This window comes from Musa acuminata, chromosome BXJ3-8 (assembly GCF_036884655.1).
Source record: "Musa acuminata AAA Group cultivar baxijiao chromosome BXJ3-8, Cavendish_Baxijiao_AAA, whole genome shotgun sequence".
In the NCBI taxonomy this organism is placed as follows: domain Eukaryota; kingdom Viridiplantae; phylum Streptophyta; class Magnoliopsida; order Zingiberales; family Musaceae; genus Musa; species Musa acuminata.
In genome coordinates, this window is record NC_088356.1 from 1,680,001 (window position 1) to 1,694,870 (window position 14,870).

The following is a 14,870-nucleotide window of genomic DNA, read 5'->3' on the forward strand; positions in this document are numbered from 1 at the left end:
AATTTTAATTTATGGGTTTTCTCGAATATATATATATATATATATATATATATATATATATATATATATATATATATATATATATATATATATATGTATGTATATACATGTATGTATATATATCACTACTTTGTAAAGGAATCATCGACATTACAGGTTTAAATAACAGGAAAAAAAATTAAATATTTTCAAATATATATATATATATATATATATATATATATCCTGTTATTCAAAATTGTATATATATATATATATATATGTATAAATAAGTAGTATATATATATTCAAATTCTTTTTCTTTCCTATTATTTAAGGCTGTAATGTCGATGATTCCTTTACAAAGTAGTGATAAACTACTTCTTTCTTGGGGAATGGAGCCACCTTAGCAGTAGCAGTACGACCGACATCACCCACCGGCCTCACTGCAACACCGGTCTCAGAAACCCTTCTCCTCCCCTCCCTCAGGTTTTGCCACCCCACGATCCCGACATTCCACCAGCCCAACTCCTTACCATTCACTAACCCTTCACTCTCGTCAACCCCAGCCATGGCAACCCTTCGATCTCACCACCTCTTTCTCTTGCTCCTCCATCATGTCCTCACTGTTTGCTCCACTGTAGCCGCCTTTTCCCCAAAAGACAACTTCTTGATCAACTGTGGAGCTAATGCAACTGTTACGTCGGCCGACGGCCGAGCATTTTGGCCCGACACGTCAGGTGAAGTCTCATCCTTCGTTCTGTCACCCATCTCTCACGACGTGGTTCAAGTCAGCTCATCCGATGTCTACGGAAGTGCTCGTGTCTTTAGAGAAGCAGCTGCGTATAGGTTCAACATCAAACAGAAGGGCAGACATTTCTTGAGGTTGCATTTCCAACCCATTAGGAGCTCCCTGTACGACATGAAATCTGCTTCCTTTTCGGTCAAGGCCAATGAGTACACCCTGTTTCACAATTTTTCTTGTTCAAGGTTGGATCTTTGCAGATCTGTTGTAGTGAAAGAATACATAATCGAAGTGGGTTTGGTTCTGAAACAGCTATCTGTCATGGTGACTCCTTCGAATGGCTCCATCGCATTCATCAATGCCATCGAAGTTGTATCAGTGCCTGGTAATTTGGTCCCTTCTGTTGCATCCCCTGTTCCTCCAGGGCCTGGTGTCGAGATTTCGGCTCGTACAGGCTTCGAGACTGCATATAGGATCAATGTGGGTGGTCCAGTTTTGGATTCGAGGAACGACACCTTGTGGAGAGTTTGGGAGGATGATCGGCCATTCCTGGTCATTTCAGCTTCGGTGCACAGCATCTCAACTGATCCGGATTCAATCAGATATCCATCTGAAGTACCGCAGTATATAGCACCGAGCTTGGTATATGCCACAGCACAAGAAATGGCAGATGCAAATGTTGGTAACCAGAAGTTCAACATCTCCTGGGTGTTTAACATCGAATTGGGATTTATGTATCTGGTGAGACTGCATTTTTGTGATTTTTTGAGCAAGTCGGCAAGAAACCTTCTGTTCAATGTCTATATCGACAATCAGTCTGTACTAAGCTCATTTGACATATCGGGCAAAAAAGGGTTTCTGACTGCTTACTTTGTGGATTTCATCGTCGATGTCCAAATGGATTCAGATAGGAGGATCCTGGTTCAAATTGGTCCTCCTGAGCTGATGAACTTCCCACCTGATGCAATTCTCAATGGCATTGAGATCTTCAAACTTAGTGATTCGGACGACAATTTTGATGTGAATCATATGGTGCACTCTATTGATGTTGAGTTGACAAAAAACCAAAAGAATGAAGCACTTGTTACTGCATCATCATGTTTTCTAGGACTTGTGTTTCTAATCATCATTGTTGTAGTGATCTTATTGTGCCTCAGGGGTCGAAGGAATGCTAAGAAGCCAACTTTGGCATCGTTCCCTTCACCCATTGCTCCGACCACCCACATGGGCAACTCACACACAAAGGTCTCTACTCGTAGCTATGCTTCATCAGGCCCGTCTCTTGGTATAGGCCAGCTACTAGCCTTCTCAGAGATACAAGAAGCAACCAAGAACTTTGATGAGAGCTTGGTTGTAGGTATTGGTGGCTTTGGAAAGGTGTACAAAGGAGTGTTAGAAAATGGGCTAGTGGTGGCAGTAAAACGGGGAAACCCCCGATCCCAGCAAGGTTTGGTTGAGTTTAGGACAGAGATCGAGATGTTATCCAAGCTTCGTCATCGCCACCTGGTTTCCCTCATAGGTCACTGCCATGAAGCCAACAATATGGTGCTTGTTTATGAGTTCATGGCTGGAGGTCCCCTGCGCAAGCACTTATATGGCTCAGGTCTTCCAGCCCTCTCATGGAAACAAAGGCTTGAGATCTGCATTGGAGCAGCGAAAGGTCTGCATTATCTTCACACAGGAGCTGCCGAGAATATAATACATCGAGATGTTAAGACAACGAATATTCTCCTCGACGAGAATCTTACTGCCAAGGTTGCTGATTTTGGCTTATCTAAGATGGGACCTACACTAGACCAAACTCATGTGAGCACAGCGGTGAAGGGAAGTTTTGGCTATCTTGATCCTGAGTATTTTAGAAGGCAGCAACTAACGGAAAAATCAGATGTATACTCTTTTGGAGTGGTTCTCCTGGAGGTGTTGTGCGCTAGGCCTGCAATCAATCCAGCACTTCCTCGAGATCAGGTTAACATAGTGGAGTGGGCAATGAATTGGCAAAAGCGAGGTCTGCTAGAGCATATAATCGATCCTCATCTTGCAAGGACTGTTAGTCCAGACTCTCTGCGGAAGTTCAGTGGAACAGCTGAGAAGTGCTTAGCAGAACATGGTATCGACAGGCCATCCATAGGGGATGTGTTATGGAATTTGGAATATTCACTTCAACTCCAAGAAACTTTTTCAGGTGTAATCGGCGACGGAAGCAGCAGTAACTGTATCCCAGACCTTCGTGAATGGATACCACAAGTAGACATTGCACAACATGATGTCAGTGTTTCCAGTGATGCAACTGATGTAGCAACAAGCAGAGTGTTCTCGCAGCTGATGAATCCAAAGGGAAGATAGGTAATTTGCAGGGTAAGCTTGATTATCTATTTTTACTAATCTTATACAGGGGTTTTGTTGACTGCTACATAAAAAGTTCTCGATGCATTAAAAATATGACGTTTCAAAATACTTATTTAGTTAAGAGGGAGCAATTGAACTTCCATTACTTGTGTTACTGGAACCACCTGCATTTTTCTTCTTGTTACATATCTTTTGCATGAAAATATGCATATTTGGGTGGATCAAAATGTTTATGGTCTTGTTAATTTCATACTGGAAAACATTTGGATAGGATATAAATCAGGTTTTGTGGTATCAAAATTGAATCCTCATTTAAGTTGGGCAAGCTATTTTATCAATGTTTGGTCCAAATAACTTAAATTTGGATGGATCTAGTAATTACTCTTGCTTGAAATTGATTGGCACTGGGTCAACGCTTGCTGTTTTATGTGCTCACATAATGCATTTCTCATGCGGTGGTTGGTAGAGCAAAAACATTTGATTAGATGCACAAGATCAAGTTAAAGTGGTATTTGCATAATAATTCAGGTGGCCTCCTGATGAATGATTATAAGACTGCTGGACTACCTACTTTTTTTTACTACAAGTGCTATTCTACTTTATTAGCTTGACATCAAATAAATGATAAAATAACCTCTGAGAAACAGTTGGAATAGACTATCAATCTTTAATGTTTTAATTCTTTGGAAAAATGGGATTGATCAGGATCACATGCCACGTATAGGACAATAACATGTGATCAACTGATCAGGGGAGACCTCTCTTTGATCATCCTTAAGAAGATCAACAGAAACACTGGCTAAGTACTACGAGCATCAAGTGGAGCGGAACATCTTATGTTGTTTAAGTCTCTATTACATTTTATCCAGAGTCTTTTGATTGAGAAAGATTATGAATTGTGTATGACCAAATAGAATAGGATAATATAAGATTCAAACTGCTCTGTACTATATGATATAAATATTAAACTGAATTACCATGAATCCCAAAAGCTTAAATTGTTAGAAAAGAGTCCAATCTATATTAGACTCTGAACATTGACATTGTCATCTAATTATATGAGCATATATATGAGTGACAGTTAAATTGTTGATTGATTAAGAGGGAATATACTTTTTGATGTTGAAACCTGAAGATCTGACATGTCTTCATCTATTGAGACCTGTGTTAGTCACTCATCAACTGAACAAGTTCCACTGTGGTCCTCTGCTTAGCTACTCTCAGTTTGGCTTATATGACTGCTAAGTTTATGTCATAAATACCAAGCATCCACATAAACACATGAGATTCTCTTGACAATTTGGAACACGAATATGGATATTTCATTGCACTATACAGACTGGATCTATAACTGCTGATGGGTCGGAATTCTCTCATCATGACGTGCCATGTTCTTTTAAGGACCATTTAATCTCACACTTTTTTTTTATCGTTTTGGTTCCTGCCATAGTTCAGCTGGTTTTTATGATATTGTTTATGACTAGTTGATTTCATATAGGTCATGGACGATGTTGTTTCTCGCATGTTGGATTGAAGATTTTAGTCAGTAAGTTGTGTAATGATGATGCAGCAAAACTTGCTCAGGATGATAAGTTGTTTGTGGATGTAGAAGAAACATTGACATATGCTCGAAGAATTTGTTGTAAAGGCTTGATTTCATTCGGTGAGGTAATGCAAATGTTTAAATCATGTACATATATCATGGTGATTGATCTTTTAATTATAGGTTGATTGAGAATTAAAGCATGTAAGGAATATAGAGTTGTCATTTTATATTTTTCTTTATCATTATCTTCTTTCATGTCTCGAGTTCTATCAAGAATGTTAATCTTGGATTGATGTAACTGAAATATCTTACGAGCGAAAGTCTTTATGAGGAAGTTAATTAGTTAGTTAAAAGTATGGAGGTAAGAAATACATAGTTAATATTTAACAACTTGATCTTTTATAAAATAAAAATCGATGGTAATGTGATACCGATATTATTATAATATATTATAAAAGTGGATTAGGAGGTGATATCAAGTTTGTATCATAGATTAGGGAGAAGGTTGTGATCTAATGGCCATCGATGCTGTTGCGGGAGGTTAGTTGTAGTGGTGAGGCAGAGAGGATTCATTGATTGTTGTCGCCCGTGGCCAGTGGCAGTGGTAGATCTACAGATCGCCAGCAACAGGCAAGTCAAATCTATAGTTTGCTAGAGAGGTAGATCATCGACGGTGACATCAAGGTCAAATCTACAGATTATCGTCGGTAACAGCAAGGTGCAGATCACGATTGTCAAAAAGGGAGAACAATCACCGAAGGCAGAAGATCAAATCGAGGCTGACAGATCTACTGTAGATCAGTTTGCACAGGGGAGGTTGCGCATGAGAATTACGCAAAGGGAAGGGAGAAGTTGCATCACGCTCGTTGTTGTAGACATAAGCATTGAATAGATCGTCTGTTATGATGTGAGGAGAAGGCTTCTGTTGTTACAGTGTCGAGAGCAGTGACAGGTGAAGAGGGGTGCACGAACAGAGGAGTATCGTCGGGTGAGGAAGGAGTAGTGCATGAGCAATCACAACGAAGTTGCAACTATTGTGAGAGAAAGCAACAGCAACGACAAAGACAACAGTGATAATGTGCGAGGAAGGAGCAATCATTGATGCTGGGGCAAATCACCAGGGAAATGAATAATTGATATAGCGATAGCAGTAATAGCACCGAAGGGAAGGAGATCACTGTCACCGGGAAAGAGAGCGAGAGAGAGTCCATGTGTGTCGCCTTCCTCACGAGCAGTCTCCCATCGTTTTCACCCACCAAGTATCACGTCTGCGAGCCATGTTGCAGTAATGTCCAAGGCTCGCCTAATTCCGAGGTGGGGGGGGGAGGCAGTCCCCTCGTTTCCGGGATTGTTTGCTTCCTGTCATTTCTCTTCTGATTGGTGCATGACCTCTCACCAACTCTGTTCCTTGTCTCTTATGCCAGTAGCTTCTCTATCCCTAAAACTGGGGGTGAGGATTAATTCAAGCAGAAAAGATATCTTGTTCTGCGTAGCACAGGAAGATATCTGATCCATCACGACAATACTTAATTTGTTTGCATGGTTGACTTTTCCAACTCCATGCGTTCCTAGTGGTGTATGCAAGCAGACCCACCCGAGCCCAACAAGTTAATGAGATTGACTCACCCGTTAAGACTCGATCCGGTGTCCACCGTCAGATGTCAAATCTCACGAATCACGAAGCAAGCGAAAGGGCAAGTCTCCTTGCCAACGCATCGTTGGACCGCGTACCCGCCGATAGCTGCCTCGGGTTGAGAGATGGCGGAGGGGACCCAATCTACCTCCAATCACAAGGCAGGTAGATGGCATGGCCCTGAGACAAGAATGTACACTTTGGTTATCGGAAACCGACAACTACTATGCGGAGAGCGAGAACGAATTAATACGGGATGTCGTGTTGGATACTCCTCCAAGACTTCTTCTTCTGCCTTTGCTCTTCGTTATATCGCGGCGCGGTCACCCATTTATTGCACCCACTTCTAGCCGTTAACTTCTTTCCCAGTTGGGCTTCAACCATCCCGATCTCGACGCACTTGCGCGCCCCGATTCGCCCGGATCCTTCCTCTTCCTCTCCTCTTCCCCTCTCGAGCTTCCCCTCGCTCCTCAGCTGAGAAATACGCCGAATGCTTAGCTCGTGAGGGCAATGCCCCAGAGCAGCAGACCCCGCCGCCGGGAGGAGCCCCACCCATCTGGGGCCGAGTTCGGCCGCCACCCGGTCCCGGTGAGCGCAGCTCGAGCTGAAGGTGCCGTCCTCTTCTCCTTCAGTTTTACCTCGTCTTCGCTATAGGAATCCTCCGCTTTTGTCCGAGTCTCGGGATGCTTTCTTTTCGTCTATTTCTCTGTTCGTCTTCGGAATAATAAATCGTAAATCGCGACCGTATTGCCGTGTTAAGAATCGCTTGTTGGAGTTCGATTAGCAGAAAAGAGGAAGAAAGATTGCATTTTTGGTCTGGAAAGATGTTACTGTTCTGATCAGATTTTTAAAGTGGGTCTGTACTAATAATTCCTGTTCCCGCAAGATCTTATTTACTTTTTTTTTCTTCGCCCAAGACAAATGATTATAATATTCGCTTCTCGATCTCAGTTGTCAAGAACCACCAAAACATTATGTCCAATGTGCTAAAAGTGTTCCGCTTTTAATGTGGTACGGTGGTTGTTCTGCTGCCTCTCTTTGGCTACCAAAAGAAGTCACTTTATACACAGTTTGGTAAAGTGAAGTTAAGGTTCATGGTGTACTAAAATTCTCATCTTTGAAGCTCCTTTTGGTAATGGCATTTGTAGTTTTGGGTATCACTCGTGCAGGCTTTCTTTTTTTTATCCTGAGTTTTACGGCCTGGTGTTTTCACTCTCGTTACGTTTGTAGAAGTTCTTTTTTCTCGGATGAGATTGTATTGATCTGTTTCATTTCTTAACTTTCCGTTAGTTTAAGATTTATGGCTTTGGTTCTGTTGTTTCTTATCTCATAAGTTGCTGAAAACCTGTATGCTTTATTTTGTACCGAATAATGTAATTTCTAAGCATTTCAAAATGTTTGAAGAAGTAGAAAATATTTTATTTATACTTCTTTTGATTTTGGTGAATGCTTGTTTCTTTCTCATCTTACTAGATTCTAGCATAATTTAATTTTCTGCCTTGATTACAGTGATGTAAATAACCTTGATTATTCCCTGTGATTGCTGGCACTTAAATCTACAATTAACATTTGTTATAAATATAGTTTTTCCTTTATGGCTTTCAAGACATTTATAACAATGTCGTTAAAACATTCTGTAGATTGGTGCCTACTTACTGCAAGTTCACAGATTCTTACTTTTGATGTCTAATATCTTTTCCTGTATTCCATGAACCATGCCTGATGGGTGCGTGTGAAGGTAATTGACAACTGAACCTCTGCAAACTATGCAAAAACTCAATATTATGCCCAAAAAAAGTCGTACATTTACTGCAAGAAGCTACAGGGTCTTAACAATTTGGGATTGATTACACTTTATAGTGAACTTTCATATATGTAGAACTCTCATTTTGTAGCATGTGCTAAAGCTTTTTCTATTTGGGCCAGCCTGCCTAATGTCTCTTGTTGTGAAGTCAAATTCTTCTTAATCATTCAGTTGTGAAATGAATCATAAAGATTACATTACATATATTGCTTGTAATTCAGATATATTTTCCCTTTTAAGAGTGTCAAAGAACATTATGATAGTTGGATGGCATGCCATTGTGCATTCTTATTAGGGTTGGACATGGAAGACAGAACATACTATACGGTCTTTTTAAAGGAAAAGTATTATATATGCTTCTTTGGCTATAGTTTTCAGTTCAGTTGGTACTGGAATTAGATTCTATTTTCTCTCTTCACTTTTGTTTGTTTAGTATATATAAACACTTCCTACACTGTATAAAGTTTATGATTTTTTGCTATCTTATGAAGTGCCAAAAAATTATTATTGTTGATGAGATATGAAATTTTACTTTATTCTTATCAGTGTTTGATATGACTGGCCGAAACTATTTTCCTGAATAAAAATGGTCAAATTTGAACAAACATCTCTAACCATGATGTTCTTATAACAGGGCAGTTTCATTTCAGAAGACAGCCAAATCCAAGGGATGCAATTTGTTCTGCTTGTAACAATGGCCTTTCTGCAGAAGAAAATTCTGTAAGTGTGCATTCCCTCTTTGGGTTCTAGTGGCATGTATGTGCTTTATAATTAATGTCATTCGCTTCAGTCATAGAAAAGCAATCAAAATGTCATCAATTTTGGGGATTAACTGCCTGGTACAAAGGTCTATTATGAAGCATAAGTATGAGCAAGATGCACAAAGTATGTTTCATAAGTAATTCGCTGTTCTTACCAGCTTTGGCAAGCATTTGATACGTACTCAACTTTGTTGCTACTAAATTTTCTTAATTTATTTGTTTTTTTCTGTAAGCTTATTAAAGCATATGTTTGCCACTTTTTAATGGATGTCCTTGAATAGCCCTGTACTGACTTGTTTAAATGCTTTGATGTTCCCAGTTTGCTCTTGAGATCAGGCAAACTTCATCCAAGAAAGCCAGTGGGATGCCAATAAAAGAACTAATAGATAATGAGGTGTCAAAAGAAAAGGAAATTAGGCATCCCTTGCCAAGTTTAATTGCAAGACTGATGGGTCTTGATACCCTCCCCTCTTCTGTCAGACCGCAGAGAAGTGTTGATAGTTGTTGCAGGACAACAATGCCTAGGGAGGGGAATCATGTACATCCTGAGGACTGGTCACAATGGCGAAGCTCTGGTGAAGGTCCAGAGTTCAAAGATGTTTTTGAAGTAATGGAAGCATCCAAGAATAGAGAGCAACAAAGCCACTCTGATAGCAGGGGGATGCTTAGATGTCAAGGAAATGGAGCTGACACGGATCTTGTAAGGCAGAAAGTCATGGATATGAAGAGTCTATCAAACAATGAAGTGCTGCAAAACTCTAAAGAATTTAATGATGCATTTGATTCAAGCAAGGATCTTCTCATTGGAAAGCATCGTCCAAATGTGAACTGTGCACCATCATCACCTCATCGAAGCAAGATCACAATCTTAAAACCATCTAAAGGTACTAAGCATTGGAGCAATGAAGTTTGGTGTAACTCATCCAAAATAGAAAGAAATCATGATTGGTGCTCTCATATGCAGCAAGAAGTCACAGGCTCTTTTAAGATGTATCCATTCTGCCTTAACGAATGCTCTATTGGTGAAATCAGTGGTTCCCTTTCACAACATTCATCGGCATCACGAGATGCAGGCAGATCTGAGACTCATGTTGATCCTGCTCACATTGTTATCTTAAAACCAAGCCTTGAGAAAGCTCAAAAGATGGCAGAGGCTAGTTCTTTTGCCCATGAGGACTTCCTGTTTAGTTCCAAAAGGGGCACTGGAATTGCAGCGTCTAGAATTCAGGTGCTTCAGTATGAAGGAAGAGATGAACATTTGTCTCATCACACACAGGTATCGAACCACAAAGTAAAGGGTTCAAGAGAAATTGCTACAGAGAATACAAGAAAGACGAGGCACTCCATAAGTAGCTGCACCAAAAAGAACTTGACTTCAAAAATGAATCCATATCCTGGGACTGAAGACTCATTTATGACTCCAGGCGAGTCTAAACTCAGCCACTCAGAGGCAGTCTGTCAGAACCCTGACCCTTTTGGTGAGTGGAGTAACAGCTTCAGTCCATCATATTTGTATTCAACTGAATATTCAAGCAGAGAAGCTCACAATCGTCTGTCTGAAAGATGGAAAACAACCCACCAGTTTCAGAAAATGGGACTTATTGCTCGAGGCTCAAGCACACTGGGTGAAATGTGTGTACAATTTGATAGAGATACACCAAAGGTTACCGTGGACATGATAAATACTAAGAATTTTTCATATGAAAAGCTCACTAGCAATGACGCACTCAAAAGCAAGGGATGTCATTGGGTTCATGGTGCTGATGCCCGGAGAGATGGGAGCTCCAGATTCTTGCCAAAGACTCTGCCACATCCAGTTTCGTATAACCTACAACTTAGTGACAGGGAACGTGATGGTGGGAGTTGTACCAATATGATCAAAGATGTACCAGATATGGGAGCCTCTGTTTCTTCAGTTGTGAAATTTAGTAAGCCAGAAGTGCCACTAATGAAAAGCCCTAAGCATCAATATCACAATTCTAAACTAGCTCATTCTGTTGGTGAGGAAACCATGCTAATTAAACATGATATCCATGTGAATTCAGAAGGGTTGTGGAAGAAAATTCATGTGAAAAGTTTCTTAGACAAGACGGTGTTACATCCTGCACCTACTGATGATGCCATCACTGAGAGAAATCAGCTAGCAAAAGGTGCATCAATTCCCATAGACACACCATGGCATTTGACCACTCAAATGGTGCCTAAATTATCTGCATTTCAAGTGCCATCAGAGAATGAGGGATTATTTGGCCATATTCAGAATGTAGTGATTGAGGTATTTATCTGACAATATATTCTACAGTAAAGATTTTTTTAAAAAATTGATAGTGGATTTGATCATTGTTACCAAAAGGAAGCATATAGGGTTATATGATGATTTAACCCCTTCCCTTTTTTTTAACGATGTCTATGAGGTCTCATGCTTTTCTGGTTTATTAAGTTTATATAGGAAAATCTTTTAGATGCAGTTGGTTAAACATTGAAATGTAGATAAAAGGATCTTACAAGGTACATTGTGGATTCATCTCTGTTTCTACTAACATAGAAATCACTTGAAGGCCATCTCATAAATTAGCATAACCACATATGTCGACTTTTCCAAAACATGCTATATCTTGTTACCATCCCACCAAATATCATTGCTGTTGGTTCCCTCCTTACCAAAATTATGATTACTCTCTCGAGTGCTTATGTATTGAGAACCTAAAACTGTAAAGGAGAACTGATCAATTTGGAGTGGTTGCAATCAATCTTTCCTGCCTCAGCTTGTCCGCCTAGATGTGAAACTTAATCACTTCTTTTGGCAGCTCACACAATATTGTCATGCTTTATCTGTGTTAAATAGGGAGACTTAATTGCTTTGGAAAAATATATAATCTTCATTGTCTTTGGTCCATATTTTGCTCTATGTGCTCCTAAATTAGGTCAATTTAATATTCTTTTGTTGTACACATGAAATAATCTTTGCAAATCTCTTTCAGTTTCTCAAAAGCAAATTTCATGTTGCCAGGAAAAATCAAGCGATCAACCTCAAGAGAAGCTGCTTCTGTGTGAATCAGACATGGCTAAACCACATCCTGTAGGCTCTGAGGAACTTGACCAACCAAGTCCAAGCTTTGTTCTAGAGACTCCATCTGAAGATGGCACTTATAGCTCAGGATGCTTTGAAAGATTAAGCGCAGATCTTAAAGGCAAGGGAACAACTTTGTCATCAAGTTTTATCTTCTAGTTCCTCTAGATTGCACATTTGTTGCTTATTTAGTTTGATTGAACTGGCAGAGCTTCGCGTGCAACTACAGTGTCTAAAGCTGGAGTCAGTAGCTACATCTGCAGAGAGTGATGAAGATTGTGCAGGAGACAATCATGTGCTTCTGCCTTCGATGGAGGTACACCGAGAATTCAGCGATGTTGATGACAGAGACTTCACCTACCTACTTGATGTTCTTATAGAGTCAGGTGTCCGTGGCACTGATGACAACAGGTTCTCAGATGCATTCTATTCGCGCGGTCATCCTGTCAACCAAAGCGTGTTTGATAAGCTCGAGAAGAAGTACGATGGGGTTGCATCATGGCCAAGATCAGAAAGGAAACTGTTGTTTGATCTTATAAATTGCACTCTAGCAGGTCTGATCACCCCATATATGGATGTGCACTTGTGGATGACATCGTTGACGTCGAAGATATGTGTGCCAGCATGGGATCGTGAAGGTCTTGTCGAAGCTGTGTGGCAAATGGTGGTGAAGCAAAGGAAAGAGCTACATTGCAATCAGGAAAACATGTTGCTGGAATCAGGATGGTTTGGATTGGAATATGGTATCGATTTGGTTGGGATGGAGATGGAGGGGATGTTGAATGCTGACCTATTGGAGGAGCTCATTTGTGAATTTGTCTTAGTATAGTGCAACGGATTCACAACTCCGGCAAGGCTTCATATTCTACAAGCTTTACTCATGCAGCTGCCCTCAGAAGGCTGTGGCAAGGCATCAACACAACATATTTGTAACTCTTCTTTACCTGTTCTACTAGTTCTTAGTGACGTTTAAGGAGCATGTCTTCTGAAAACTTGGTGGACTTTATAGTTCCTGTGTTTCTTAGGAGCCGCTGTGACACCCGATGTCAAACTAAAATGCATATTCACATTAAGCTTCGGTATCAAGTCTCAGCTTGACGAGTAGCTCTTCTGTACCATCTGTGTTACTGACCGTAATATAATTCTAATACTATATCGACTTAATATTTTGCTTATCATTCTAATGCTATATAGAAATATTATTAATGTATTATACATAATGAAAATTTTAAAATAAATTCTCTCATATATATATATATATATATATACACACGAAATGGTTTTGTATTTGGATATCGTATATGAATAGTATAAATTACTAGCACGAAGATTAATGGTGTCAAAATTCAAATACGTACATCAGGAAGATTATCAAAGACCCCATAAGTTCTTTGATTGAAAAATGATTCAAATCTTTTGATTCTTGTATTGTCGTTATTTTCGAATCCTAATTTTTAGAAAGAGATCGTAAAACTTTATTAACAAGTTCAAGATTCAAAAAACATTTGTCAATTGCTTTTAGACTATTGATGACATCTGTAAAATCGGTATACATGTTTCCAATAGTCTTCACTTGGTTTCATTATAAAAAGTTTAAAATCATGCATCAAAAGATTTATCTTAGAATCTTTTATTCTACTAGTGCCTTCGTATGTGATTTCAAGAGTATATTAAATATCAGATTTTGATGATGAAATCAATTGATGTGTTTGTAATCTAATAAGTATTTTGAGTAACGCAGGACTAACATCGATTAGAAAGGGTAAATTGATTAAAGCATTAGAAATTATATGTTGAGCCGGAACAAATATATCAGAAGATTGGACGTCGGACCCGAGTCGACGTATCGACAGAAGGTTGAGCCATGAATTCGAGCATCGGACCAAGAAGATCGGACATTGCACCAAGAAGATCTTCGAAAAAAAGTTAGACACGTGCGGTGAACAGGAAATATCGTTTCTGTGGGTTCTCGGGAATCAGAATCGGACACGTGTAGGACCTGTCCCACGTGTGGAACCAACCCTTCCCTGCCTCCTGATTCAGCGACACGGCAAGGGTGGGTCCCGTTCCCGTTTGCTTCCCCAGTAGGTGCACCACGAGCGGGCTGGTATGGTAATACCGTGTCGGGCCGCTCCCACGCAGACCAGCATAGCCGAGGCTTGGCTCGCGGCTCCGTGATCGATGGCAACCGTCGGATCGGTGACGAGACGCCCCTTCCACCGGTTTCCAATCCCGTCCCCTAAAAGGCTTCGCCACTTCCAGGACGAACGCAGCGTCCCGTCTGTTGACCGGTCAACGATCAACCCCCACCTGTTCTCCTCCACCCGGTCGCCGTCACCCTCCTCAAATCCTGTAATCATCGCTTACTAATTCCACCATCATTCATTCTTCTCCTTCTGCCCAATGCCATCTTCGTATGCTTCATGGCTCGATCAACAGTAATCGACGGGAATATAAATTGCCTTCGTCCCTGTTCGACATGGATTTCAATGGTCGTCTTCTTCGTTCCACCTTGTCATCAGTACATGAGAGGAGCCATCTCCACATAACAGGAGGCTGGATTTGATTCTTGGATCATTCGGACGTGCAACTCGAGAGGTATATGAATCTCCTGCTGTCCTGCCCATGACTCCAGATTCCCCTCAAAAAGAATCCTTCTCTCCTTCTGGTCCAATCTGCTCTTTCTTTCTTTCTGGATCTTTGCAATGATGCTATCCCAAGTGTTCAAATTATGCGCGTGAGGGTCATCTTCTGTTCCTTCTCCATCTGTTCTTTAGCTTGTTTCAAACAGGAAGCAGCAGCTCCTGCTTGTTCCTTTTGTACACGGAAAGTGGTGCGAATGATTATGTAGTGGGTGAACAATGTTGGGCGTGTGGGATAAGACGCAGGATTATGTGGTAAATGGCATGTTTCTTCTGGTTGCAGGGTCCTATTAAGCTGATAAGTGTCGTTGATGGACGAGAATTTGATCGAATAAGAGGCAGTG

At 40.5% G+C, this 14,870-nt stretch overlaps 2 protein-coding genes across 2 annotated transcripts; both read left to right on the top strand.

Moving 5' to 3' along the window:
• The first annotated feature begins 384 nt into the window (after positions 1-384).
• Positions 385-4,704, top strand: LOC135645468 (receptor-like protein kinase THESEUS 1). The gene is made up of 2 exons (XM_065163864.1): positions 385-3,079; positions 4,569-4,704. Exon 1 carries the CDS (start codon positions 551-553, stop codon positions 3,065-3,067), a length of 2,517 nt encoding a protein of 838 aa, XP_065019936.1. The 5' UTR covers positions 385-550; the 3' UTR covers positions 3,068-3,079; positions 4,569-4,704.
• Positions 4,705-6,571: 1,867 nt separating this feature from the next.
• LOC103994056 (uncharacterized) lies at positions 6,572-12,970 on the top strand. Its single transcript, XM_009414323.3, has 5 exons — positions 6,572-6,859; positions 8,688-8,773; positions 9,134-11,089; positions 11,825-12,005; positions 12,094-12,970. The coding sequence occupies exons 1-5, from the start codon at positions 6,760-6,762 to the stop codon at positions 12,711-12,713; spliced, it is 2,943 nt and encodes a 980-aa protein (XP_009412598.1). The 5' UTR covers positions 6,572-6,759; the 3' UTR covers positions 12,714-12,970.
• Positions 12,971-14,870: the final 1,900 nt, after the last annotated feature.

Bases quoted from the DNA above. Each gene is read 5' to 3' on its own strand.
- LOC135645468 (XM_065163864.1), top strand. From the start codon at position 551: ATGGCAACCCTTCGATCTCACCACCTCTTTCTCTTGCTCCTCCATCAT.
- LOC103994056 (XM_009414323.3), top strand. From the start codon at position 6,760: ATGCCCCAGAGCAGCAGACCCCGCCGCCGGGAGGAGCCCCACCCATCT. The intron at 6,860-8,687 runs GTGCCGTCCTCT...TTCTTATAACAG, and splicing joins GAGCGCAGCTCGAGCTGAAG to GGCAGTTTCATTTCAGAAGA. The intron at 12,006-12,093 runs GCAAGGGAACAA...TTGAACTGGCAG, and splicing joins ATTAAGCGCAGATCTTAAAG to AGCTTCGCGTGCAACTACAG.